At 46.1% G+C, this 27,554-nt stretch overlaps 2 protein-coding genes across 3 annotated transcripts; one reads left to right on the top strand and one right to left on the bottom strand.

Annotated features, from left to right (window-relative positions):
• The first annotated feature begins 309 nt into the window (after positions 1-309).
• LOC137541518 (uncharacterized) lies at positions 310-4,762 on the top strand. Its single transcript, XM_068262847.1, has 3 exons — positions 310-773; positions 2,333-2,495; positions 3,000-4,762. Exons 1-3 carry the CDS (start codon positions 488-490, stop codon positions 3,811-3,813), a joined length of 1,263 nt encoding a protein of 420 aa, XP_068118948.1. The 5' UTR covers positions 310-487; the 3' UTR covers positions 3,814-4,762.
• On the bottom strand, positions 1,318-27,554 carry LOC137541520 (uncharacterized). 2 transcript variants are annotated; one of them, XM_068262849.1, is made up of 4 exons: positions 27,253-27,554; positions 4,518-4,671; positions 3,883-3,984; positions 1,318-2,289 (listed from the first exon to the last, which is right to left on the bottom strand). In XM_068262849.1, the coding sequence occupies exons 2-4, from the start codon at positions 4,661-4,663 to the stop codon at positions 1,437-1,439; spliced, it is 1,101 nt and encodes a 366-aa protein (XP_068118950.1). In that variant the 5' UTR covers positions 4,664-4,671; positions 27,253-27,554; the 3' UTR covers positions 1,318-1,436. The 2 variants fall into 2 exon arrangements, with proteins under 2 accessions (XP_068118950.1, XP_068118949.1); XM_068262848.1 differs by lacking the exon at positions 27,253-27,554 and having other exon boundaries at positions 4,518-4,754.

Here is a 27,554-nt window from a genome sequence, read left to right as displayed (position 1 = left end):
AAACCGCCGCAGTGTCCAGTGATTTTTCCGCGCTAATCGCGGGAAAATCACTCCCGCAGAACGCCGGCGGTAATCGCCGGCGTTCTGCGATTGTAAGTGTGAATGGGCCCAAAATCTACTACACCAAAAACGCTTCCCAAAACCGCAAAATGCTAGCTGAAACGCTACATAAAAATAAGAAAAAGCGTTTCAAAATCTGCTAGCATTTTGCGGATCTGCTAGCGTTTTTTGGTGTACACCAGGCCTATGGCCTAGTGCACACCGGAGCGTTTCCACTGCGGTTTGCGATCTGCTTGCGGGTGCGGATCTGCTAGGGTAATGCATTTCAATGGGGTGGTGCACACCAGAGCGGTAGGCGTTTTGCAGAAACGCATACTCCCGGGCTGCAGCAGATTTTGGATTGCGGATGCGTTTCTGCCTCAATGTTAAGTATAGGAAAAACGCAAACCGCCTGTCAAACCGCTTGGTATAGCGTTTTTGGAAGCGGATGCAGATGCGTTTTTTGTCAGAATCTGCTCTTCCAGGTCAAAGTGTACTTCCTGTTGTTCTGCTTTGCATGAGGGATTGCAGAGAAGGTTTGTGCAAGATGTCTGGCACGTGGTTTACCACAGAAAATTTAATAATTAAAATACAGAATAGTCCAGAGCTGTATGACAAGACATTGCCTGGACACAAAGATCATCAAAGGCTGCATGACATCTGGAGAAACATTGCCCATGAGTTCCTGGGTGAAAAATGGGAAAAATTGTCACCAAAGACTCAAGAAGCAAAAGGTGAGTGTATTTGTTAAACATGTGTTGTTAACTCTTTTAGGTTGACTCTTTTGGCACTGTGCTGACAATATGTGAAGACCCCTCCCCTGAAAGGTTAATTAGCTAATCCTAAGTGTCATTACCACATGTCTCTCTTGCAGTCTGTGTCTCTGTATAGGCATCTCTCAATCGGAACAGCACGTCAGAGGCGGGACAAGGTCCTCCAGCACCCAAGGCTGAGACACCAAAGTGCGCCCCTCCATCCCTCCCCCCCAGCCATCACACACTGATTGCTATTAGACTAAGAGGTGCCACAGGGCCCACAACCTCCCCAACACCTTAATATCTAGTTATCTGGCTTGCAGTCACTGCTATGTATCCCCTTGTCTTATTTCTTTCTGCTTCAAACACAATTAGGAATGACAGCTAAATGAATTGTGCGCCCCCTCCTACACTGCGCCCTGAGGCTGGAGCCTCTCCAGCCTATGCCTCGGCCCGGCCCTGCAGCACGTACATGTGTGTCTATGTATGCACATGTATTCTGCATGCGGTTGTGATATTACAGTAAAGAACATGATCATAGATTAACACATACAAAGAGGTTGACCTATTTTTTAATAGTAAAGTAAAGATCATAATGTAATCAAATTAAATGTCAACCTGTAATATTTACATACTTATCGGTTATGGCACAAAGTAATCTGCGAGTTTATCTCGCATTTGAATGGCAGAAATAGGCCCACGTAAGGTAGAAGGGGCAACATTTTGAAGAGCACAGGGTGGAATCTCCTCCTCCTCCTCTGTGTTCATGCCATCTAATGTTCTGACATAATTGTGTAAAACACATGTGGCCTTCACAACTGCAATAGCATACTGTGGTTTCATTTTTAGGGCAGTATGAAAAATGCGCCATTTGTTAGAAAGTATGCCAAAAGCACATTCCACCACTTGCCTGGCTTTGGTAAGGCGCTGATTAAACACTTTTTTTTTCAGAGACATATCTCTTTGGGCATAAGGCCGCATCACATGCTCGGATAGAGCAAATGCCTCATCAGCCACAAACACACATGGGTAAGGTGGGTGTTGTCTGTCAGGCCAGGGTCGTGGTGCTGGTAAGGTCATTTGGCCAGTTAGGAGTTTCAAGCCAAATCTGCTGTGTTGGAAAACAGCAGAATCATGTGAACTGCCGTAAGCACCCACATCCACATATATAAATTTTAAATTCGGATCCACCACAGCCATGAGCACAAGAGAGAAATATTTTTTATAATTGTAATACACACTGCCAGTGGCTGCAGGCATAACAATACGGACATGTTTCCCATCCACTGCTCCTAGGCAGTTAGGGAATTGATGCTTTTCCCAGAAATGCTGAATATTAGCCTCCCACATAGGTAGATCAGGAGGTGGCATAAATTCGGGCTGCAGTGTTTTCCAAATCAGTTTGCATGTGTCCAAAACCAGGTAGCGGATAGTAGATCTTCCCATCAGGAACTGATAATGCAGAGCTGCATATGAATGTCCTGTTGCCAGAAATCTGAAAAGTAATACAGAAATGTTTATTTGTTTTTTGTTCGAAGTTGGTCTCCTGCGCAAAAGATGGAAGTCTGTGCGAGACAGTTATAAAAAGGAGCTGGAGAAACAATATCAAGAATCTAAAAGTGGGTGTGGCAGTTCCCAAAGAACAAGATATAAATTCTGTGGGATTCTGGAATTTATGAGAAAACATCATGAGTCGGCTGAGTAAGTATGGCGCAAATGTACACCTATTACACTTCTGAAAAAAGTATCCGCTACAGCTGTAATATAAATACAAGTCACACAATGCATTGCAGGAGTGTGATAGACTCAATGTGATTCACTGCAGGTCATTTTACAGTAGGCCTTTGCTTAATATGATTGTTTACTAAGCTATTTATAGTGCGATTATCTGTCAGGAATCTGGTAGGATTTTGTGGACAAATACCAGTTGCCTTACACTCATGTGGATCTATTTGGCTGCAGTAGTGTCTGAATCACACACCACGAACAAGCATGTGTAGATTATACATTAATACTTCACTACAAACATGTGATCTGCATGATGACTCAGGGGCTGTGCCTTAAAGTAATACTCACAACATTTCTGCAGGAGAGAAAGGCAACTATGATTGTTGTACAGTTACACATGTACATCAATGACATTTTCTATTTTACATCACTGGCCTCTATACCAGTACTCAATTCTTCTCTTCTTCTTTACATTAGAACTGAAGATAGCCTGCCACCTGATCCTGATCCTGAGGAGGCGGAAATAGATGCAGGCCACAACACTAGCAGTGATCTGGAAGTGGATGATTTAACTCCACAGGATGGTGACACAGCTACACTGAATGAGAGTGACTCAACAACTGCTGATCAAACACAACCCAGTACACTAACTACTAGGCCACGCACAACTCACAGATCTAGTAGAGGTGTGAGGGCATCAAACCAAGGCAGGAGAATAGCAAGAGGTATGAGCAGGGCTGAATATGATCACAAGCTCATTACTTCTATTGAAAAGGCTGTGGATCATATGGAGAAGCGAGAGGAGGAAATCAAACAATTAAAAGAGCCATGCACCCAGTATCTGCTAAGTTTAGTGCCATTGTTACAGAAAGTGCCACCTGATAAGCAATGGGCAGCCAGACATGCCATATCTGAGACCCTGGGCAAATTTTTGCAAACTCAGAGCCAGGCAGAAGAAAATAGCTCCAACTATGTCACTCAACAACACATGCCTCATGCCACTCCTCAGTATCATTCATACCCACAACCATCTTACCAGAGTCACCGTATGTATGACCCACCTAGTTACCCACCTATGCATATGGCAACCCGGCCATATGGGCAGCAGCCACATTATCCTATGACAGGACCTATGCGTTTTGAGCAAGCTAATAGGTATCAAAGATCAGACACTCCAGTGTACACTGATTTATCAGCTCAGACCCAGCCACAAACTACTTCAGAATCAGCTACACAAGCTTTCATTCATGACACTGGAAGCATGTCTGATTATCTTGCACAACATGAGTAGGAAGTGTGCCTTATAGGTAGTGTAAATCGTTATATTTTATGTTAATATTTTAAAGTTAGTTTCACATACCTCAAAGTTATGAGGAGACGCTCCGTTGGAGTGATTGCACGGCGATAATTAGTATCTTGTCTTTGAAGGGCATCCTTCAATTTGGACAGTAGACAATCAAAACTGTCAAAAATACAGATGTATATGTAATTTGTTGATGATGTTTGTGATATAAAAGCATTCTTTTTTGAACATATACATTCTATGTTTGCAAAAATACCTTCATGACAACATGGCCTAAAGAATTATTTGGGCAACCACTACCAAAAACAAATAAAATAATGTCGCTGGCCACAACAAGTGTCTTTACTGAGTTTCTGCTGTTCATAGGTGCATGATATTGGTATAGGTATAAATGTGTGTTACGTGGGGTTATTACCTTAGGTTATTGTTCAAAAATGATGTATGCTTATATACTATAGTAGTTACTGGGTAGTCCAAAAAAGCAATAGGTGTTAGGCAGTGTATGCATAACACACCAGGAACAAGCATAATGGTAATCTTAGTCTTTTAATGCATATACATGATTGCTGAGTGTGTTGGTTTGTACATTGGAGTCCAACAGAGTGTTAAATAAGGCTCAGCAATGACTGCAACATTCATTATTTAAATAACAAGAATGCCAAATGGTACAGAACAAACAAAACAACTCTTACCTGCCCACAGACATTCTGGTGTAGCCAAAGAACTTGTCTGGATGCTGCCTCAAGTCACGATAGAGTGTCCAAAATTGACCCTTCCTGCGCCGCTGTTGCAGTATGGGATGCACCCAGTATCTCCGTGTCCTTGGCCTGCGTCTCATATATGCTGCTACACATATTAGTAATAGCAAATCAGGATACATTTTCTCTCTCCACAAAAACAACTCACTCTCAAACACTATGTCACCTCTCCTCAACTAACCCACAATGCTGTGAAGGAGCACTCCCTTTTTATATTGGTACTTGCACTTTAATTCCTTCATTTGATCCACATGTCATCAATATATCTAATTTTTAGCCTTTGGTTCAACTCTTTCTACCTTTTTCCTTAAAAAACGCAAAACGCAAAACGCTAGAAAAACGCATGCTAAACGCCACCGCAAAACGCAAAACGCTAGCAAAACGCAGCTAAAAAAACAGACAAAGCGTTCAGAAAAACGCTAGCGTTTTGCGGATCTGCTTGCGGTTTTTGGTGTGCACCAGGCCTCAAAGTTTGTTAAAGCTATACTGCCTCTGACCACCAGGTGGCAGAGGTGTACATGTTATGCATCAACACAACAGTTCCTGCACGGTGAACTTACTGCACAAAGATCCACACAAGAATCAGCGTATTCACCACTTAACTGGGTCAATGCTTATAAAAATGGCATAACTTAGAATGCAATGATCCTAAAAAATGATGAGTATTTATAATAGGAATCCTTTAAGCTGACCATCAGGTCTGTAAATGTGGCAATCTGCAAATCTTTAGAAAAATGCTGTGATTTCTCCCGATTTCATTCCTGCGTCTCTCATCCCTGCTGACTAATACCTTGATTAAAGTAAAAGGAAATTAAGGAAATTAGTAAACACTCTCAGAGGAGATATCACACTTAAAATTGATATTAAAGCTAGGTTTCATACAGGGAGTGTGTGTGTGTGTGGGGCAGAGCAGGATTATCCTCCAGGCACAATAGGCAGGTGCTTGGGGCCTCGTAGGTATCAAGGGGCCCACATGTCACCCTCTGTGACCTCTCTCCACTTCAGCTTAAAAGGACCACAAAGGGGCCCCAAATCTAAAACTCTAGAGCACTGTTACATCTTAATCCATCTTTGGTGTGTGTGAGAGGGGGGAGGGAAGGGGTTAGGGTGGCATGCAGATATATCACCTGCCCTGATAACCAGCTCCTCCTGTCCAATCAAACAGTTCCTGGGACCTGAGTTGTTGGAGCAGACCATTCAGCTGCAGGAGGGCCAAGGGGGCCCCCATCTTTAAATGCCAATGTGATGGGAAACAAGATTTTTCTCTGAGGGCCAACAGGACTTATAGTTACACCACTGCCTGCTTCTTGCTTCCTCCATCCACTCACCTTGATCAGCAGGAGGAGAGACCAGGAAGGTCTAGGCACTATGCAGCGAGTTGTTCCAACCATAAACTACACTGACTAGCGATCCAGCGGCATTATTCCCATGAAACCACCAGGATAGTGAGATATCGAAAACTGCAGCACCACCACTGCTTGATACTCAGCATTATGGGATTATGACCCATCCATAGTCCGAACTTTTTTTAATGAACAATATGGATGAGGCTCAGGGGCGTAACTATAGTCCCAACACACCCGGATTTACATCACAGGAGCCTATAGGCACAGATATCCTGGTATCTTAGACTTCGTCCTCCATGAACCTACAGACCCCACCGAACTGCACCGCAAGTGTGCTGGCTGTCCTGTCTGTTACTTCTCCCTTACTTCCCTTGCCCATAGGTAGCTACAGATTTCACTTAGCATACCCTCTGTATTAGGCATTAAGACTGAAGGGAGATCTCGTCAGTGGAATTCTGAGAGCTGGGCACATACCTTCTCATTGATGCTCTGTTTGGGACTCTGCATAGGAAAGTAGGGAGGGAGGCACTAGAGGAGGGGAGTGAGTCACCTCTCTGCCATCAGGCACCTGTAGGCACATGCCTACAGTGCCTCATGGTAAATCTGGCCTTAAGCCATGATGATGGAGTGGGGGGGGGGGGGTAAGGGGAGAAGGTGGTCCTGCAGAGTGGCAGCAGAAGATTACCTGCTTCCAGCAGCGATACAGGTCCTCTTCTCTTCCTGTTCAGTTTACAAATGCAGTGCAGCCAGCCAATTACCATGCAGCTTTCGTCCTGGTCCTTCATGGGACTGAAGCCGCATGGTGATTGGCTGGCTACACGGCACTTGCAAACTGAACAGGAAGTGAAGAGGGTCTTGTATTGCCACCGGGAGCAGGTAAATGACAGATATCTGTGGGGCGGCCCGGCCTGATGCAGTTACACCTTTGATGTGCCCATTTCTACAGACTATCCATAAATATATAGTTGGTAACCGTGCCTCTATCACTTAAAGAGGAGCTGTTAGGTATAAGGTCTCAGAGAAAAAAACCACATATATCAGTAGCTAAATATTGGCTATACTTACATTACATATGCATTTTACTGTCCACGTTTAGATTTCACAGAATTTTTATATAGTATTTGCAGAGAATGATGCTCCTGACAGCTCATGGCAGGTTCCATGTTTGTCTGTCTCCTATGAAGCCAATTGTGTCGTCATGTCCTCCCTGCTTCCTGATGATTCGACTCACAAAAAAGATCCTAATGGACAACACTACTGTGCAGTGAATATTAATTAGCCATGTGGCTAGGAACAATAGCGGACTCATGCAGTATACTCTGCCCTGTGATTTTTCAGTGCTGTGAGCTGGACTGCATTACAAGCTGTTGTAACATGAGCCTGTAACTTCTCACTAGCAGCTGTGGGGAGGACCCAAGGTGGGGAGAAGCAGCCCCAGAATGCTTTGCAGTATGTTATGCGGCCTCTCGTCCTTTTAAGAGCTTGGGAATAACAGCCTTGCTGTTCAGCACATATCAAAAGTAAGAGAGATTTTTAACTTCAGTATTGCCTTTTTCTAAACTGTTTAACACAGGACAATAGAGGTTTAAATTAGCTTTTGCAGCCTGACAGTTACTCTTTAAAGTGTACCTGAGACGTGGATGAGGGAAAAATTCATACATACCTTGAGCTTCCTCCAGCCCTCTTCAGACTTTTGGCTCCCTCACCATCCTCCTGGGCCACCTCGATCTGATGCTAGGGTCCTCTGAAGTTCCTCTAGTCAGGGCCAGTCGGCACATGCACCATCACGCGATGGGAGCATGATGGGGCGCGCGCTTGTGGCCAAGCCACACATGCACAGTAGCAAAACCAACCGGAGAAACTAGGACCCTAGTAGCGGATTGAGGCAGTCCGGGAGGACAGCGAGGAAGACAAAGGTCTGCATGGGACTGGAGGAAGCTCCAGGTATGTATGATTTCCCCCACCACCATCTCAGGTTCCCTTTAATATACTCCTCTCACACCCTCTCAGTTCTCTTACTACCCACCATCACCTCCCATCATCTCTCTCTCTCACCCTGCCACCCTAAACACATAATAATCTGAGCAGACGCGTGGTTATTTCTTGGGAATAATCCCTTTTGGTGGGGGAATACAAAGATGAGAAATAATGAAATTCTAATAATGGAAGGCTGAAGGTTGTAGGTCTCCAGAGTTTTGCTGCTACCGTGGCAAATCTACTGTTCCATTCAGCCTCGCCCTCCCATGTCCGTCACACATTAGCCAAGATAAGCTTGTCAGTGGTGGTCAGCAAGACACAAAGGACAATGGCCTTGCCCAGGACCTCCTCCTTGACACCCCGGCTGGACCTGAAGGTTCCATCTCCAAGATCTAAAAAACTGGTAGAATAATCTGTCTGTCTCAATGTTCTGCTCCAGTTTACTTTTATCGTAAAAATGAAGGAGGCAATCACAACTTGTCATTGATCATTTCCAGCATCCTGAGAAGCTTACGCAATTCACTGAGCAATGACTTCTGGTGTCACTGCCAAAGACCCATGTCCAATAAAGATCACGTAGGTTGTGGAATGGCGGGATGCTGCATGAAGGGTTTGGGGCAAGGAGGCCACCTATAAGAGGGGAAGAGGATGCTCCAATGGGTAGAGGAAAATGTCTTGAGTAAACCCAAGGCCCTTCCAGGGAAATACAAAAACAAAGAGACCACAAGAGGCGTACGTATGATTCCGCCGACGGTGAGCTGTGCGCAGGGTGAGCTAAATGACAAATCACCGGCGGTGTTAGAAGTACTATACCCTCTCCGAGTCATAGCAACTTGGAGGGAGAAGTAATTTGGGGTTCGGAGCTCGGCGGAAACCTGAATTACACTTGTATTGTATTGCACTATAGCATTACTGCTATAGCAGCACCCAGCTTTGGCGCTGAGTGTCGAAATAACCTGCTTCGTACAGGAGCTCCTTATAGTGTAGTAATTCACTGCACGGGGTATCTATTCTGTATTAAGGAAATGACTCACAAGTGTGGGTTCCAAGACCAGAAACCACAGTGTCAAGCAGGTGAGAAGCATAAATACGAAGGTGTCACTTCTGGTCCAGACGCGCAGGTGTTGGTGATACTCTGCATCTCCTATTACACCACTGAGTGTGCAATAGATGCGCAAAGGGTGCCACTTCCGCGTCAGGAAGACTCCAGTAAGTAGTGAATTCGCTTCCATTGCTGCCCTGTGTCTTCCAGCCAACGGGATGGTTACCTTATCCACCTATCCCAGTGGGCTAACTACAAGGGGCACACCGCTTGCACCCTCAGAAAAATCCTGAGCTTTGGTTGACTCCAGCTTTTTACTCTCCCTCGTCCCTCCCTCTAAGCAGGTAGGTGTTGCTGGGACCTTCATGACCATGCAAGCCTCTCCTTCATGTTAGATGAGGCAAAGGCAACCCCCATTTAACAGTCAGTGGATCCCAGGCTGTGTAGCATGACTGCACCAGTATGGATCAGCCCATCATTCACCTAGGTGAGTGGTTCCTCAATAGTTAGGCAGATCCTGTTAGATATAAACCTGTTGATCTCTGTTGCTTTGCTAGAGGAGTTACACTGACTGGTCTTGCTACCCCACCTCTGACAGTGAGATCCTGCTCATCATATAGGTCTAATTCGGTACCTGCTATCTGTGAAAGAGCAGGCTGCCTATAGAACCAGAAGGCTACACGCGTACAAAGGAGGCTACTGCACAAGAGTTTAGGAAACACTGGTGGAGGCACTCTTAATACAATACTATGTACTATTATTTAGGTAAGAGGTGTGTCATATTACCAAGTTAAATGAAAAAAGTAGTTATTCATGCACAACGCGTTTCCTCGAGTCAGTAAAAAGTGCCTTTGCAGCTATTGGTCACAAGCTTGAGCGCCTCTATTCCTACTGCACAAGAGGGTCTGGACACGGGAGTGTGAAGCCGATGTACATAGAGTAGGGGCAGGGGTATTGCTAGCCCTAAAGATCAGTGACACGTGCCCCGGATCTATTCTGGGGTGCCCCAGATGTTCCCCAGGCAGAGTCAGCTGTGGTGCCTCAATGGTAGGTATGTTGGGAGCTGTGATGCATCAATCAGGGGTATGCTGGGTGCTGTGGTGCCTCTATGGAGGCATACTGAGTGCTGTGGCGCTTTGCTGGGCACTGTTATGCCTTTCTGGGGGCGTGCAGGGAGCTGTGGTTCTTCTATGGGGGCATGCTGGGAGTTGTAGGAAGCTAGGTAACTCTGCCTAGTTATGTTTGGTATGTTTGGACTTCATCCAACATTTTCTGGGCAGGCCTACTTAGACTGATGTTAAGTTCATGTAAATTTGTCTCCACCCATGACCACACCCACATTCTGGTGCGTGGCCACACACATTTTCTGTCTAGAGTGCCCAAAAGTGCCCCGGATCTCTTAGGATCCTAGCAACGCCCCTGAGTAGGGGTGATGTGTATTCACAGGCATAACTATCAGGGTAGCAGGACCTTAGTCACTGCATCTACCCCACTCTGCCTCTCCTCCAATCTTATCTGCCCCCCCTCCTCCCATCTGATCTGCCCCCTCTCCCTCTCACCTCCCTTCTGATCTTCCCCTCTCCTCCCATCTGATCTGCCCCTCTCCTCCCATCTTATCTGCCCCTCTCCCCCTCCTCCCATCTGATCTGCCCTCTCCTCCCATCTGACCTGCCCCCCTCCCCCATCTGATCTGCCCCTCTCCTCCCATCTTATGCCCCTCTCCCCCTCCTCCCATTTGACCTGCCCCCTCCCCCATCTGATCTGCCCCTCTCCTCCCATCTTAATTGCCCCTCTCCCCCTCCTCCCATCTGACCTGCCCCCCTCCCCCATCTGATCTGCCCCTCTCCCCCTCCTCCCATCTGAACTGCCCCCTCCCCCATCTGATCTGCCCCTCTCCTCCCATCTGATCTGCCCCTCTCCTTCCATCTGATTTGTCCCCCTCTCTCTCTTCCCCTTTGATCTGCCCCTTGCTGAACCCTCCCTCTAACCCTAAGACCTCCCTCATCTGATGCCTAACCCTTAACACTTAAGGGCTCTGCCTCTGACACAGGAGACCTGGGTTCGAATCTCGGCTCTGCCTGTTCAGTAAGCCAGCACCTATTCAGTGTGAGACCTTAGGCAAGTCTCCCTAACACTGCTACTGCCTATAGAGCGCGTCCTAGTGGCTGCAGCTCTGGCGCTTTGAGTCCGCCAGGAGAAAAGCGCGATATAAGTGTTCTGTGTTTTGTTTGTTTAAATCAACCCCTTTCTCTATTACCCAGAGCTTTACAACAGCATTTTCCTTTTACCGGTCTTTCAAAGTAGCTTATATACCAGCGTAAACAAGAAATAAAAATGATATTCAAAGATTGATTGAAATATCTGATGTCATGCGGCGATATATTAGTTCTACACTTTTCAGAGCCCCTTTTCATCAGATGACTGTAGGCAGCTGCCACTAAACCATAAACCAATCGCAGATTCAACTCACCTGCTAATTCAATTTGTGCTGCAATCAGCAGCAATCGCCGACCAGCCGAATAATAGCGTTAGAAGGGCAGCCTAGACCGCCGCGTCCGGCCAAACGCCCCCCAGTATCATTTGTCAAGTCTACAAAATGTATCTTGCCTAATTAGACAAAAATTAGCAAAGACATTGCTCCGTATAGATCTATAAAAAAGGCAGGTCGGTAAAGAAAAACTCCCTTTCCCCACAAAGATATGTCAAAATATCGATTGGGGCCTTTCAGAACTAGGCCCCTGTGGGTTGCGGACAAAAGACCTGTCTAGTTGAAGGCCGGAACCTCCCCTTCGGCCCTCTCTCTGCCCTACGGATCAGCCTCAATTTGTGCGAGACTGAACTTTACCCCCAGGGGGCTGCCCTGTCCACACCAGAGGCCAGAATCTGGGCCGCCGCCATTTGTCCCCCTCGCGTCAAATCAAAGAGCAAGCTGGGCGAGTCTGTCTGCGGCAGGCCGCCTTGGTTTCCCATGAAAGTACTTCTCATTTCCCAGATGTCACCTCTCCTGCCCTCTCTGCCTTGATGAATACATTAGCACTAACTTCTTAACAACTGTTCCAACAAGGTTAAATTTGCTCTTTGTGTCTGAGAACTCGGCTGGGATTGTTTAATCCTTTCTCTGGCTGCCTTAAGGCTTTATAAAAAAAAAACTGGGACACTGAACAACCACAATGGACAACGTGGGCTGCGGAACGGCCTGTTGTGGGAAGTATTCTTCAGTTGGAAAGTTACCAGACTTTTTTTAGGCAACTTTGGGTAATGAGTAAACTTTATCAGTAGAGATGGTCCGAACCTCCGATCTTCGGTTCGCACCGCAAACAGCTGTTTGCATAGTGACGGCCGTGCTGGACTGGTGCGCACCATGGCAGGCCATGGCGGTTTTCAAGCCCATATGGTCGCCGGGCTGTGGTAGCTCAATGATAGAACAACAGTGCCTGTCCAGCTGATCAAATTTGGTCTGTCCACAATGAACGACCTTATTATCTTTGGTGTGCCACCCCCCGAGACACTCATATAGCCGGCGGTCATTGCTTCATTGTGATACGCAAGCTTCTTCACCGCAGCAAGGTGATGATCACGAAGGGGAATGGGCACATGTACATGCCTTTTGTTTTGTTGTTGCAGCCAGAAAAATTAGGCAGGCATGTACACGCACCAGAAAAATTATTATTAAAAATTCAGGAATCCGCCTGGAGTCCTGGACCCTGTTGGTGGTGGCGGAGAAGGCAGTCAAGCGGCCTGCGGGCAGAGATGCTGAGTGGGGAGCGACTTAGTCTTGGGGCAGGCAGTCACACGGCGTCCAGGCAGAGATGCTGTGTGTGGGGAATGACTAAAGGTGGCCACTAACGGTCCAATTTCTAGCGAAAAATCGTTCGAGCGATCAGAAATTCTGATCGGATTGGTTGTAAATAATCTCCATTGGTGGACACAATCGATTATGAATGGGTGAAAAAAATGTCGTCCGAATGAATTTTCGTCTAACCAAAATTTGCATTTTCTTGTTGGTTGTGATAGATAGGAAGCAAAGATTGGTTCATTGATGGTGTAGTGAACGATGTATTACAATATTTCACTTCCGATCAGAATTTCGCTCTAATGATTTTTCGATGGAAATTGGACAGTTAGTGGCCAGCTTTAGTCTTCGGGCAGGCAGTAGCCCTCCGGGATCCATGCCTCATTCATTTTGATAAAGGTGAGGTACTAAACACTTTTCTCAGTGACAATGCCTCTAGATGCGCTGAAGGTCCTTTCTGACAGGATGCTTGAGGCAGGGCAAGACAGAAGTTGGATGGCAAATTGGGACAGCTCTGGCCACAGGTGAAGCCTGCGCACCCAGTAGTCCAAGGGTTCATCGCTGCTCCCAGTGTCTACATCCACACTTAAAGCCAGGTAGTCGGCTACCTGTCGGTCTAGGCGTTGGTGTTGGACTAGTCGGCTACCTGTCGGAAGGGCTAAGGCGAGGTGTTGGACTAAAGAATGTCCGCATGTCCGACATCACCATCACCGTTTTGTCCATATGGGGGGGGGGGGGGGGGGGTATGCACTGATTTGACTAATACAATGTGCAGTCACACAGGTGCAGTTAACAGGTATGCATGGAGTGGTATGGAGTGGTATATCACACTGCGTGCACTCACGTAGGTAGGTGGGTGCACTGAACACAACAGGTAGGTATATGCAGTGATGAGGTGGGTGCACTCAACACAACAGGCAGGTATATGCAGTGATGAGGTGGGTGCACTGAACACAACAGGTAGGTATATGCAGTGATGAGGTGGGTTCACTAAACACAACAGGTAGGTTGTGTTGTATGCAGTACTGGGTATTACAATGTGCACCTGTCACACACACAGGTAGTCACTGAATGTGCTGTGCCTGGCAGTGGCACACACACAGTATGAATTATCAAGGCTGTCTATGCAACACAAGTGTCAGTGGGACACACAGAAAAAAAAAAAAAAGATCACAAGAACAAGATTAGCTCTTGAAAGAGCTGTTATGGGGTGCTATTTTAGCAATAAGAAATCAGCAAGGAGCAAGCTAACAAGCCTACAAGAGCCTAACCAAGCTTTCCCTATGAGAGAGTCTACAGCAGCTCTCCCTTCTCTAATTACTGCAGGCACACGAGTGAGTCCAATGCCTGACGCTGCATGCCTTTTATAAGGGGGGGAGTGGCTCCAGGAGGGAGTGTAGCCTGATTGGCTACAATGTGCCTGCTGACTGTGATGTAGAGGGTCAAAGTTGACCCTAATGGTGCATTATGGGGGCGAACCGAACTTCTGGAAAAGTTCGCCTTACATGGCGAACGTGAACCGCCGGAAGTTCGCCGGGAACCGTTTGCCGGCGAACCGTTTGGGGCATCTCTATTTATCAGTAAGTCACTGAATACCAAGCATTAAAGGAGTAGTGTATGGGCAGCCAACAGATCCCTCTTTGATCAGATGCAATCATAGAGGGATCTATCTCATGGTTGATCTGCCCATACATCTCCTACTGTATGACTACCTTAAAGAGGAACTCCAGTGAAAATAACGTAATAAACAAAAGTGCTTAATTTTTACAATAATTATGTATAAATGATTTAGCCCGTTTTTGCCCATTGTAAAATCTTTCCTCTCCTGCTGGCAGGTGATGTCAGTGGAAGGAGATGCTGCTTGCTTTTTTGGCAATTGGAAACAGCTGTTATTTCCCACAATGCAACAAGGCTCCCACAGTGTGATGTCAGCACCATGGTCCTGACATTACACTGTGGGAGGGGTTTCAACACAATATCAGCCATACAGAGCCCCCTGAAAATCCATTTGAGAAAAATAAAAATTTCTCATGGGAAAGGGGGTATCAGCTACTGATTAGGATGAAGTTCAATTCTTGGTTACGGTTTCTCTTTAAGCTGAACTCTGACATAGACATAAGCCTCACAAGCGCCAGAGCCGGATCATCCACAAAGCAATTCTAGGCAGTTGCCTAGGGCCTGGAGAGAGTCTAGTAACTGTGTAAAAGTGTGGATATTTGGAATAAGGTAACAGGTGAATCAAAGTACGGCTACTTTTACGAAATTATGATTTAAAATGTTTAATTTTCTTTTTTTAAGCTCCTCAAATAGTCAGTGTTGTCAACAACAGATGAACCTATTTGAATTTTCTTTTCTGCCTGAAATCGTCCTTCAAATTGGCGTATTAAAAAAACAAAAACATACTTTTATGCATATTCTATACACATTTTTTCCCGCTTTGATGAGCGATGTGTTGTCTACCTGCCAGAGAGGCATTCGCTGATTAATTCAATCCCCCCAAAAAGTTTTGGGTTTTTTTTTTTACTTTTTCTTTGCAAAGTTGGAAAACAAAAGGAGTGTTTGGTTGGCTGCCATCTGTCACCTGATTTCTAAGGGGCTGATTAGCATATTAACTGCGGCATCTCTTAAAAGCATCAAAGTGGCAGAATTACCGTCGACAACATCGCCGCACAGCAGTCGGCGGGTGTCACGGCAGAATAGAGGAAAAATTACCCACCAAAGAGGAAGAATAAGTACAAAGAGATGCGGTAACATCCACCAGATTCTGCAGGACGCCATCATTTGAAGTCTTTCTTTTTGAAACCGGAAACTATATCGGAAGTGGAGTCGTCCACAAAAAACACACAGCAATGACAAGAGAACAATAGACGAGAAAGCCCTGCTTTTGCAAGCGGGGAACTCACTTGCTCGATTTGTGTGCGTTTTTCCGCACACAGCAAAATGCGCATTGGTCATTACAGCGAATGGCCCGCTCAGGAATCGCACATCGCAGGTGATCACATTCCGCCGTCATGTTTTTCCCTGCAGAGCCGGGACAAGGTCCTCCAGCACCCAAGGTTGAGACACCAAAGTGCGCCCCTCCCACCCCAGCCGTCTCACAGCTATTAGACTAAGAGGCACCCCAGGGCCCCCAACACCTTTATCTCTAGTTATCTGGCTTGCAGTCACTGCCCTTTCTTATTTCTCTCTGCTTCAAACACAATAGGGTAATGATAGCTGAGTGAGTTGTGCGCCCCCTCCTACACTGCGCCCTGAGGCTGGAGCCTCTCTCGCCTCTGCCTTGGCCCGCCTTGTTTCACCGAGTTATTTTTAATTCGGACTGCTTTCTTTCTTTTTTTCCCTGCACAACTTGAAATTAGGATATATTCTTCTCATTGCAGGAAAACATGATCACGAGTGCAGAATGAAGACTGTGGAACCAGAGCTCTGTCACCGGCTGAAAGGAACATCCTATAATGGGCTTGCCTGAAGACGTGAAGGTGGCCACTAATGAATTAGGCTATGTTTCCACTTGTGCGTTTTGTGTCAGTTTTTTTGGTCAGAAAATTCGCATAGATTTTGTAACTAATGTTAGTCAATGTAGCCGTTTCCACTCTATGCGAATTTTCGTTAGCGTTCGTACGCGTGAAAAAAGGTCCTGCATCAGATTTTCGGACATCGCGTACGATTCGCGTACAATGCTTTGTATAGGCAATGCAAAAATTCGCATTAGATCCATGGTTACAGGAAGTTGCCAGCAGTCATGACTAAGCTGTTACTAGGCAGATTATGTATATTTAACTAATGCGAATTTTCGCGTAAGAAAATTCACATAAAAACGCATACAAATTTACGTGCGAATTTTCACCACTCAGAAAAATCTTAGACGATTTTTTGCAGGCGAAAATGTAACGCTATAGTGGAAACGTAGCCTCAATCTTCATTGTAAAATCTTACCTCTTCTATACTGTATATGGTGCAGAAACAAAGGGGCCTTATGCAGTTTATGGGGGGTCATGTCATTGCTGCCCAAGCCATTCTTGCCCTGGCTGTTGAACCAGCCTTGTCCCTACAGTTTTATTGAACATTTAAAGAGGAACTGTAATGTAAATAACATTATGAATAAAATTGCTTATTTTTTACAATATTCATTTATAGATTATTTAGACAGTGTTTGCCCATTGTAAAATCTTTCTTCTCTCTGATCTACATTCATTTATCACTAGTGGTGACATTTTTAGTTCTGCCAGGTGATCTGTACGGAATGTTCGTTACTGAGAATTCTATGCACAGAGGGAGTTGCTTGTCAGTTGGAAAAAACTGTTATTTCCCATGGTGCATGAGGGTCACAGACAGCAAACTGTCAGTGTCAGGACTATCCTTAATAAATCTTCTCGAAATAAAGAATCGATAATAAAAATTGTACTGTTATGGGCACCTTAATATGAGTGACTAACTTATTGAATTATCTATTCAAAGTTACATGCATTCAAAAATACAATCTAAATAGTTTCGGAAAGATTGTACAATCAAGATTGTATCATCGATGGTCACCTCACCTTTGGGGCTGATTCACAATGGAATTGCGATCGCCTGTTGGAAGGCACTTGTGATTTTCTCTACTTACAACGTATGCTTTGCAATGCAAAAAAAGCCTGTTCTGATGCTCTGAAATGCATTTGTGATTTGTGATATAGGAGGGGTAAAAAAAATCTATTTCTATTGCAAGAAAATCACCTAGCTCTGCCAGTTGCTATGCAATTTACCTGTGATCCTAGGCTTGAGTGCAAATACTTAAAAAGTGCAGCATGCAGTGTATTTGCGAGCAGGACAAATAGTGTCACAATCGCATTGCAATGATGTGAGCGTCCCTGCACTTTATCCGCTATATCGTCGATGGATGTCCTTGAGTTTAAAGATCTGCATGCAATCTGAAACGGATTGCAAAACTAAGTAAAACAGGTGCCGTGTGAGACTGCCCTTGGTAGAGAGGTTAAGAGGGTTGGAGAGTGACAAATGTGCTATGGGATTGAATTCTAGAAGAAGTGGAAAGCTCATGAGAAGTCCTGCATACAAGAATGATTATAGGAGAGTTGTGCCAAGAGGAGGCTGCATGTGGGGTGGCAGCTGGAAATGAGTGCGCTTTGTAGTTTAGAGGTTTAGATCTGCTCTCTGGATAATTGCAAGTCAGGTGTAAGGGCTGGTGCACACCAAGAGCGCTTCTGAGCGCTTTTTAAAATGCTTGCAATTTGAAAAGCGTTTGGCTAATGTATTTGAATGGGATGGAGCACACCAGAGCGATGTGCTTTTTTTCTCAAACGCAAACGCGGGTCCTGCAGCATTTTTGCTGATTTCTGAGGCGACTCAGCCTCAATGTTAAGTATAGGAAAGTGGAAAATCCCTCTGAAAAGCGCTAGATCAGAGCGATTTTCCAAGCGTTTTTGTTACAGAAGCTATTCAGTTCCAGCTCTACTGTAATAAAAAATAAAAACCGCCACACCAAAACATTCCAAAAATCGCTGGGCATGATTAGAAAATTGCTAGGCATATGCCTAGAATGGCCTAGGAAAATCACTTCAAAAAGCGCTGAACGTTTGCGATTACGCTAGCGCTTATGATGTGCACTGGCCCTAACATAGGAAGGCGAGGCAGCAGCTGAAAACCTAGAAAATGTGGGCAAACTAACATCTCCAATGGGTGACGCCTGCATCGGAGGCAGGGGATATAAGCAGCTGCCCCCTCCACCCCCTCCAAAAAAAGGTACTCCCATCCCAAAGAAATGAATATGAGAACTTTGTATTAAAAACTATGAGAAAATTCTCATGCAAATCTGCATTAATGTAGTTTCTCCAGCAGGTGTCTCAATATTTCCCTAGTAAATAGCAACACAGCTTAGTTTTCCAACCGCCGAACCACGGCAAATAGAATCACCTTGAGGCTGGGAACACACTGGGCGCTGCGTGAAAGGTTGCGTTTTGCTGCATATGCGTTTGGGCGTTTTAAGTGAATTTTGAGTGCGTTTGCATTTTGCGCATACGTTTTCCTTGCGTTTTAATGCGTTTGCATTTTGCACATAAAACTCGCATGTGCATTTTTGTGCGTATTGTATGTGATTTTTATATGCGTTTTATGCTCATCACTAGGAAGTCAACAGGAAGCGGAAATACATCATCAAACTTGTTTTTTTAAAATAAAAATAACGCATAAAAGAAACACATACAAAACGCAATAAAACTCTATACCTCCGGGTCGCCATTGACATACATTAGGTGCGTTTTAGATGCATTTAGGAAAAATATGCAGCAAGTTCAGCGTTTTTAAAAACGCACATTGCAGAAAGCGAACATGTGTTTTTTCATGCAGCCCATTGACTTGCATCATGTGTGTTAATGCTAGAATTGTACGCAACGCTAGCGTATCTGCCTAGTGCACTGCTCTGTCTCTCTCTTCTCTCATAGCAGCAGCGCAGAGTACATCAGGAAATGCGAGTTAGATAGAGAAAAGAACAGAGTCCTCCAGCAGCAAAGAGTATATCAGGAAAGAAAAGTCATATAGAGGAAGGAGCAGAGTCCCCCAGCAGCACAGAGTATATCAGGAAAGAAGAGTCATAGAGAGGAAGGAGCAGAGTCCTCCAGCAGCACAGAGTATATCAGGAAAGAAGAGTCATAGAGAGGAAGGAGCAGAGTCCTCCAGCAGCACAGAGTATATCAGGAAAAACGAGTCATAGAGAGGAAGGAGCAGAGTCCTCCAGCAGCACAGAGTATATCAGGAAAGAAGAGTCATAGAGAGGAAGGAGCAGAGTCCTCCAGCAGCACAGTGTGTATCAGGAAAGAAAAGTCATAGAGAGGAAGGAGCAGAGTCCCCCAGCAGCACAGAGTATATCAGGAAAGAAGAGTCATAGAGAGGAAGGAGCAGAGTCCCCCAGCAGCACAGAGTATATCAGGAAAGAAGAGTCATAGAGAGGAAGGAGCAGAGTCCTCCAGCAGCACAGAGTATATCAGGAAAGAAGAGTCATAGAGAGGAAGGAGCAGAGTCCTCCAGCAGCACAGAGTATATCAGGAAAAAAGAGTCATAGAGAGGAAGGAGCAGAGTCCTCCAGCAGCACAGAGTATATCAGGAAAGAAGAGTCATAGAGAGGAAGGAGCAGAGTCCTCCAGCAGCACAGTGTGTATCAGGAAAGAAAAGTCATAGAGAGGAAGGAGCAGAGTCCCCCAGCAGCACAGAGTATATCAGGAAAGAAGAGTCATAGAGAGGAAGGAGCAGAGTCCCCCAGCAGCACAGAGTATATCAGGAAAGAAGAGTCATAGAGAGGAAGGAGCAGAGTCCTCCAGCAGCACAGAGTATATCAGGAAAGAAGAGTCATAGAGAGGAAGGAGCAGAGTCCTCCAGCAGCACAGAGTATATCAGGAAAAAAGAGTCATAGAGAGGAAGGAGCAGAGTCCTCCAGCAGCACAGAGTATATCAGGAAAGAAGAGTCATAGAGAGGAAGGAGCAGAGTCCTCCAGCAGCACAGAGTATATCAGGAGAGGAGAGTCATAGAGAGCAAGGAGAAGAGTCATCCAGCAGCACAGAGTACATCAGGAGAGGAGAGTTAGATAGAGGAAGGAGCAGAGTCCTCCAGCAGCACAGAGTATATCAGGAGAGGAGAGTTAGATAGAGGAAGGAGCAGAGTCCTCCAGCAGCACAGGGTATATCAGGAGAGGACAGTCAGATAGAGGAAGGAGCAGAGTCCTTCAGCAGCACAGAGTATATCAGGAGAGGAGAGTCAGAGGAAGGAGCAGAGTCATCCAGCAGCACAGAGTATATCAGGAGAGGAGAGTCAGAGGAAGGAGCAGAGTCATCCAGCAGCACAGAGATTATCAGGAGAGGAGAGTTAGAGGAAGGAGCAGAGTCCTTCAGCAGCACAGAGTATATCAGGAGGGGAGAGTTAGAGGAAGGAGCATAGTCCTCCAGCAGCACAGAGTATATCAGGAGAGGAGAGTAAAGGCCCATACACACGTCGGATTTTCCCGAACGACGGGTCGTTTGAACGTCCCGTCGTCCGCACACCAAATCGGGCGTGTGTACAGTCCGTCGTTTGGGTGATAAGACTGGTCTTGAGTGATCTGCCCGGTGGACGTTCAAACGACCCGTCGTTCGGGAAAATCCAACGTGTGTATGGGCCTTTAGATACAGAAAGGAGCAGAGTCCCCCAGCAGCACAGAGTATATCAGGAAAGAAGAGTCATAGAGAGGAAGGAGCAGAGTCCTCCAGCAGCACAGAGTATATCAGGAAAGAAGAGTCATAGAGAGGAAGAAGCAGAGTCCCCTAGCAGCACAGAGTATATCAGGAAAGAAGAGTCATAGAGAGGAAGGAGCAGAGTCATCCAGCAGCACAGAGTATATCAGGAAAGAAGAGTCATAGAGAGGAAGGAGCAGAGTCATCCAGCAGCACAGAGTATATCAGGAGAGGAGAGTCAGATAGAGGAAGGAGCAGAGTCCTCCAGCAGCACAGAGTATATAAGGAGAGGAGAGTTAGATACAGAAAGGAGCAGAGTCCTCCAGCAGCACAGAGTATATCAGGAGAGGTGAGTTAGATAGAGGAAGGAGCAGAGTCCTCCAGCAGCACAGAGTATATCAGGAGAGGAGAGTCATAGAGAGGAAGGAGCAGAGTCATCCAGCAGCACAGAGTATATCAGGAGAGGAGAGTTAGATAGAGAAAGGAGCAGAGTCCCCCAGCAGCACAGAGTATATCAGGAGAGGAGAGTTAGATAGAGAAAGGAGCAGAGTCCCCAAGCAGCACAGAGTATATCAGGAGAGGAGAGTCAGAGGAAGGAGCATAGTCCTCCAGCAGCACAGAGTATATCAGGAGAGGAGAGTCAGAGGTAGGAGCAGAGCCCCCAGCAGCACAGAGTATATCAGGAGAGGAGAGTCAGAGGAAGGAGCAGAGTCCTCCAGCAGCACAGAGTATATCAGGAGAGGAGAGTTAGATAGAGAAAGGAGCAGAGTCCTCCAGCAGCACAGAGTATATCAGGAGAGGATAGTTAGATAGTGGAAGGAGCAGAGTCCTCCAGCAGCACAGAGTATATCAGGAGAGGAGGGTAGATAGAGAAAGGAGCAGAGTCCCCCAGCAGCACAGAGTATATCAGGAGAGGAGGGTAGATAGAGAAAGGAGCAGAGTCCCCCAGCAGCACAGAGTATATCAGGAGAGGAGAGTCAGAGGAAGGAGCAGAGTCCTCCAGCAGCACAGAGTATATCAGGAGAGGAGAGTTAGATAGAGAAAGGAGCAGAGTTCCGCAGCAGCATAGAGTATATCAGGAGAGGATAGTTAGATAGTGGAAGGAGCAGAGTCCTCCAGCAGCACAGAGTATATCAGGAGAGGAGAGTTAGATAGAGAAAGGAGCAGAGTCCCCCAGCAGCACAGAGTATATCAGGAGAGGAGAGTCATAGAGAGGAAGGAGCAGAGTCATCCAGCAGCACAGAGTATATCAGGAGAGGAGAGTTAGATAGAGAAAGGAGCAGAGTCCCCCAGCAGCACAGAGTATATCAGGAGAGGAGAGTTAGATAGAGAAAGGAGCAGAGTCCCCCAGCAGCACAGAGTATATCAGGAGAGGAGAGTCAGAGGAAGGAGCAGAGCCCCCAGCAGCACAGAGTATATCAGGAGAGGAGAGTCAGAGGAAGGAGCAGAGTCCTCCAGCAGCACAGAGTATATCAGGAGAGGATAGTTAGATAGTGGAAGGAGCAGAGTCCTCCAGCAGCACAGAGTATATCAGGAGAGGAGGGTAGATAGAGAAAGGAGCAGAGTCCCCCAGCAGCATAGAGCATATCAGGAGAGGAGAGGAGAGTTAGATAGTGGAAGGAGCAGAGTCATCCAGCAGCACAGAGTATATCAGGAGAAGAGAGTTAGATAGAGGAAGGAGCAGAGTCCTCCAGCAGCACAGAGTATATCAGGAGAAGAGAGTCAGTGGAAGAAGCAGAGTCCTCCAGCAGCACAGAGTATATCAGGAGAGGAGAGTTAGATAGAAGAAGGAGCAGAGTACTTCAGCAGCACAGAGTAAACCAGGAGAGGAGAGGTAGAAGAAGGAGCAGAGTCCTCCAGCAGCACAGAGTATATCAGGAGAGGCGAGTCCTCCAGCAGTAAAGATGTTATTAATCTTGTATATAGTCATGCAGGCTTACACATCCATTATTTTCTGCATTAGTAGTAAATATGACACCCATTCTGCAGGGAGGCGGTCCCCAGGCAGCTCTCGCAGTAAATAGCAGAGGGGTGGTGGTGGTGAGGACCGCTATTATCAATGACATATATCCTGCCAGCATCCTCTCTGACTCCGCGAGCCAGTTGCCATAGTTACTGAGCATCTTATGCGGGGATCATTCATTCCCTCACTGCTCAACCTTTCCAGGATTTTATATATATGTGTATGTATGGGCTGCAGTAAACACGGAGTACGGAGGCAGAATACAAATAACCCGGGTGAAATACAGAACAGAGGGAGCTTTTGTATGTCGCTTCATAAAGTGAGGATCGCCTGGTGGAACTACAACTCCCAGCAAAGTTTGCCAGGGGAATCCATGAGCCTAATACAAGATACAAACCCCAATCTGAGGCTTAGGAACCAATTTTGTGCTTTTTTAAGTTTGATCCGTATTTGGGTTGTATTCAGAGAAATGTAAGATGGAAGAGTCAATAAGTCTCATTCACTAAGCATAGGAATAACTACGAATTACGGGATCTCCTCCACCACCCAGGCCCAATCAGTGCAAAGCAGGAGGTTTGGGTGCACTGTGCTGAGCGGCGAAATTAGGCACTGCCATAGCAGTAATGTTATACTGTGTATAAAAAATAAACAAGTCAGGTACAACACGGCCAGCACGGTGCACCAAGAAGAGGGGTCCCTGGATAGTGTACAGGGGCGAGGAAAGAAAAAACAGGGTCTACTTGCATGGGGCTTCTTCCAGCCCCTGGCAGCCTATCTGTCCCTCATCGCTGCTCCGATGTCCCGGGATCCCCTCCATTGCAAATGCCGACCTCCCCGCTGTCAGCATCTTCTGCTCCTGCGTGGGCCTGCTTGTGATTGCGCTCACGTGGCCTAGACCGTTCTGCGCAGGTGCAGAAGTACTGTGCCTGCATACAACGCTCTAGGCCACGTGAGCGTGATCGCAAGCGGGGCAGGCACAAAAGATGCGGACCTGGCGAGGTCGGCATTTACAACGGAGGGGATCCCGGGACACCGGAGCTGCGATGAGGGACAGATAGGCTGCCAGGGGATGGAGGAAGCCCCAGGTAAGTTGACCCTGTTTTGTCTTACCTCGCACCTGTCCATTAACCAGTACACTATCCAGGGGACCCCTGTTCTCAGTGCACAGCGCTGGCCGCATAGCGCCTGAGTTTGGTGCGGCTATAGAAGCAATCCTGTAGTCCGCCGTTCATGCACACGTAATTCTGGGTTCCTGCGATCATCTGACCTCCCTCAGAGTTGCTGTGACTCAGAGGGGGAATAGTATTTTCACCCACCAGGGATTTGAGCGGCAGCAGCGTGAGCTTTCATTCGGCTCTCTCTGCTCCCAGCTCACCGGCGGCGCAACTATATATACGAACGCCAATCAATGTTCCCACCCTTTTTACCCTCTTCTCCCCCTTAGTGATCTAATGTCCACACCAGAAATGGATTAAGATGAAATGGGGCTCCAGGCAAGACAACAGTTCTGCTCACCGCTGATGGTCACCTGACTTACTCAGTAAAATTTGATTGGGGCTAGCATCCACCAGGCCCCTAGATTCTCTCCAGGCCCTAGGCAACTGCCTTGTTGCCTTGTGAATGATCCGGCTGTGGTCCACACACAAAATATATAGCAAATCGCTCCAATCAGCATTAAAAAAATGTAGTGTCTAAAACAAGTCTCTAAATCTAAGAATGTCTAACGTCTGTGTGTGTTCTTTTGGAGGAACAGTCCCTCTTTGGGAACCAAATCCCTCTGTCCTTTTTTCTTCCTCATTTGTCCCTTTCAGGACTGATGTACAGATCCATGTAAATATATGTATTTTTCTACTGAAAAATGTGTTTAACCGACTTAACATTTTATCCCATCAATTAAATTGATATATTTCTTGTTTTCATATGTTATAAGCCCACCCACACCCCGCATGTGCGTTGCATGGTACAGGCCATGGGGTGAGGGGGGAGAAGAATGGATAAGGGCGAAATCATGTGAGGTTGTGGGGTGGAGCCAAATTTCCACAAACCTAAGGGCCTAAATTCCATATAAACAGACATATGAGACGTAACACAATAACAATTTTCCAAAGTAACCGTTTGTTAGACACAGAACATTTATTTTGCGCTTTTCTCTCGGCGGACTAAAAGCACCAGAGCTGCAGCCACTAGAGCTCACTCTATGGGCAGTAGCAGTGTTAGGGAGTTTTGCCCGAGGTCTCTTCACTGAAATAGGTGCTAGCTAAATTATGTTTCAGCAGAAACCTCCCCCACACACAATGATTATTGCAGCATGTTTCCTCCAAAACACATTATTCAGCAGTGTGGGCACCAGACAACATAACTTGCAGCGTGTCCTTCAAAAAATAAAATTTGTCGGCCACAAACAAAGTAGCTAGGCAGCTCCAAGCCACCCCCCCCCCCTCCCCCACCAAAAAAAAATAGCTAATGTTTTTACCTAAAATAAACATAATTAGGCAGGATGTTCCACAAACTTATTTAAGCAGAATTTCACGCATTAGCGTCCATCTGCCCCATTAATTGCCTGGTAGTCTAATAGGCCCCCTTCCTTATTAAAGTTTTCCATAGTAGTCCTAATTTAATGATCCACCCCTCTTAATAATATAGCTTTGCCAGGTAGTCTAGTTGTCCCACCTATCTTATAGTATGCTCTCCATCACCACATCTTTCCTGAGTAGTTCCCCCTCCCAACAGTATGCCCTGGTGTGCTTTTCCCCTACATATAGAGATTGGCATGGGAATTGATGCTGGCTAACTAACTCTCCAGTCCCAGCATCTCTCCCGTGTTCTGCACAGGAGCTGTATTCCTCTAGTCCTGGTCTCAGCTTGATATCATTAAGTTAGGACTCGGAAGATAGCATTAGAATTTACCCAACTCCTAGAATCCATACTTTCAGCTGTACAAGATCATCCTTCTTCCAAGAACGTAGGGCTAAAGGCAGCTTTTTTCCCACACTTGGTGGACTTGCCCTAATAGTCACTCAACCATGGGGTAAAATCTCACGACTTATTGAAAATGTCAAACTGCACATGGTCCCAAGAGGACTAATAGGATAGCATGCCATATGCAAAACATAAATTACCATATTTTTCATTCCATTTAATTCCCTAACCTACAAAGCTCTCCAAAATCTCTCTCCCCTGTACATCTCCACACTAGTTTCCAGATACCAACCCAACCGCACTCTCAAATCTGCACGAGCTTCTTTTGTCCTCCTCTGTAATCACCGCCTCGCATTGATGTCTACAAGACTTCTTACGTGTTTCACACCTCCTCTAGAATGCCCTCCCAAAACACATCCGTCACTCTCCAACCTTTATTGCCTTTACACACTCTCTCAAAGCTCACTTTTTCCGACAAGCATAAACTCTACCTTAGGCCAGTTCCCCTTTGTCCTAAGGCCAAGTTGTACTCCTACTAGATATCCCGAACCACACTGCCTCTAGGTATGATTATTGTATGCCACCTCTTGTCCCCCTCCTATTCCTTTAGAATGTAAGCTCACAAGGGCAGAGCTCTCTCGCCCTTTTTTGTTTTGGAATTTGTTATACATTTTATTCAACTTATTGCTTTTGTCACTGCAATTACCAATTTGGTATTTTGTATCCACCCTGTATTTTGTATATTGGTGTATACCAGGCATGGGCAAACTTGGCCCTCCAGCTGTTGAGGAACTACAAGTCCCACAATGCATTGCAGGAGTCTGACAGCCACAGTCATGACTCATAAAGGCAAATGCATTGTGGGATTTGTAGTTCCTTAAAGTGAACCTAAAGCCTAGAAAAAAAAAATGAGATTAACTCACCTGGGGCTTCCCTCAGCCCCCTGCAGCCGATCGGTGCCCTCGCAGCCCCGCTCCGACGCTCCAGGACCCGCCGGCGAACACTTCCGGTTTGGCAGTCACCGGCCGACAGGCATGGGAACGCGAGTGATTGTTCGCGTTCCCAGCCTGTACATCGCCCCCTATGCTGCTATTGCGGCCAGGATCCAGAAGCATCGGACCGGAGCTGCGAGGGCACCGATCGGCTGCAGGGGGCTGAGGGAAGCCCCAGGTGAGTTAATCTCATTTTTTTTTCCAAGCTTTAGGTTCACTTTAACAGCTGGAGGGCCGAGTTTGCCCATGCCTGGTGTATACCATTGTCTTTATTATTATGTACCCAAAGTTTCTTTCTCACTTTGTACAGTGCCATGTATGTTGGCACTTTATAAATCAATTATAATAAAAATTCCATAAAATGCATCTGACCATAAAATGCACCTAGGTTTAGAGGGAGAAAGGCAAGAAAAATGAAAGACAAGAAAAAATATACTAAACCAGATGCGTCTTTAGGGTGCAGCGTGTCCTCTGGAGCGTTTGGGCTGCCATCAGGGCTCCCTCTAAATGGGGTTCTGGCCCCAAGCTGTCAGGCCTCCATCTAAACTTTTTTCTTTGGAGGAGGGGAGTATATCTTATGGAGCAAAAAAATATGGAACGTCAGCTTATAAACACTTCACTTAGAGTACATATTGCTTCTAAATGGAACAAGCCCAATTTAGCATTTAAAAATGTGATGGGTATTGCACCATGTCCCCTCTCTGCTCAGCAAGCAGAAGTTAGAAGAGACAAATCACCATGTG

This window comes from Hyperolius riggenbachi, chromosome 12 (genome assembly GCF_040937935.1).
Source record: "Hyperolius riggenbachi isolate aHypRig1 chromosome 12, aHypRig1.pri, whole genome shotgun sequence".
In the NCBI taxonomy this organism is placed as follows: Eukaryota; Metazoa; Chordata; class Amphibia; order Anura; family Hyperoliidae; genus Hyperolius; species Hyperolius riggenbachi.
Note: the sequence above shows the minus strand (reverse complement) of the source record. Positions and strands in the feature narration are given on the sequence as shown.

Bases quoted from the DNA above. Each gene is read 5' to 3' on its own strand.
- LOC137541518 (XM_068262847.1), top strand. From the start codon at position 488: ATGCAGATGCGTTTTTTGTCAGAATCTGCTCTTCCAGGTCAAAGTGTA. The intron at 774-2,332 runs GTGAGTGTATTT...TTTTGTTCGAAG, and splicing joins AAAGACTCAAGAAGCAAAAG to TTGGTCTCCTGCGCAAAAGA. The intron at 2,496-2,999 runs GTAAGTATGGCG...TCTTTACATTAG, and splicing joins AAACATCATGAGTCGGCTGA to AACTGAAGATAGCCTGCCAC.
- LOC137541520 (XM_068262848.1), bottom strand. From the start codon at position 4,705: ATGTATCCTGATTTGCTATTACTAATATGTGTAGCAGCATATATGAGA. The intron at 3,985-4,517 runs GTAAGAGTTGTT...TATTTTTGACAG, and splicing joins ACCAGAATGTCTGTGGGCAG to TTTTGATTGTCTACTGTCCA. The intron at 2,290-3,882 runs GTATGTGAAACT...ATTACTTTTCAG, and splicing joins CGTCTCCTCATAACTTTGAG to ATTTCTGGCAACAGGACATT.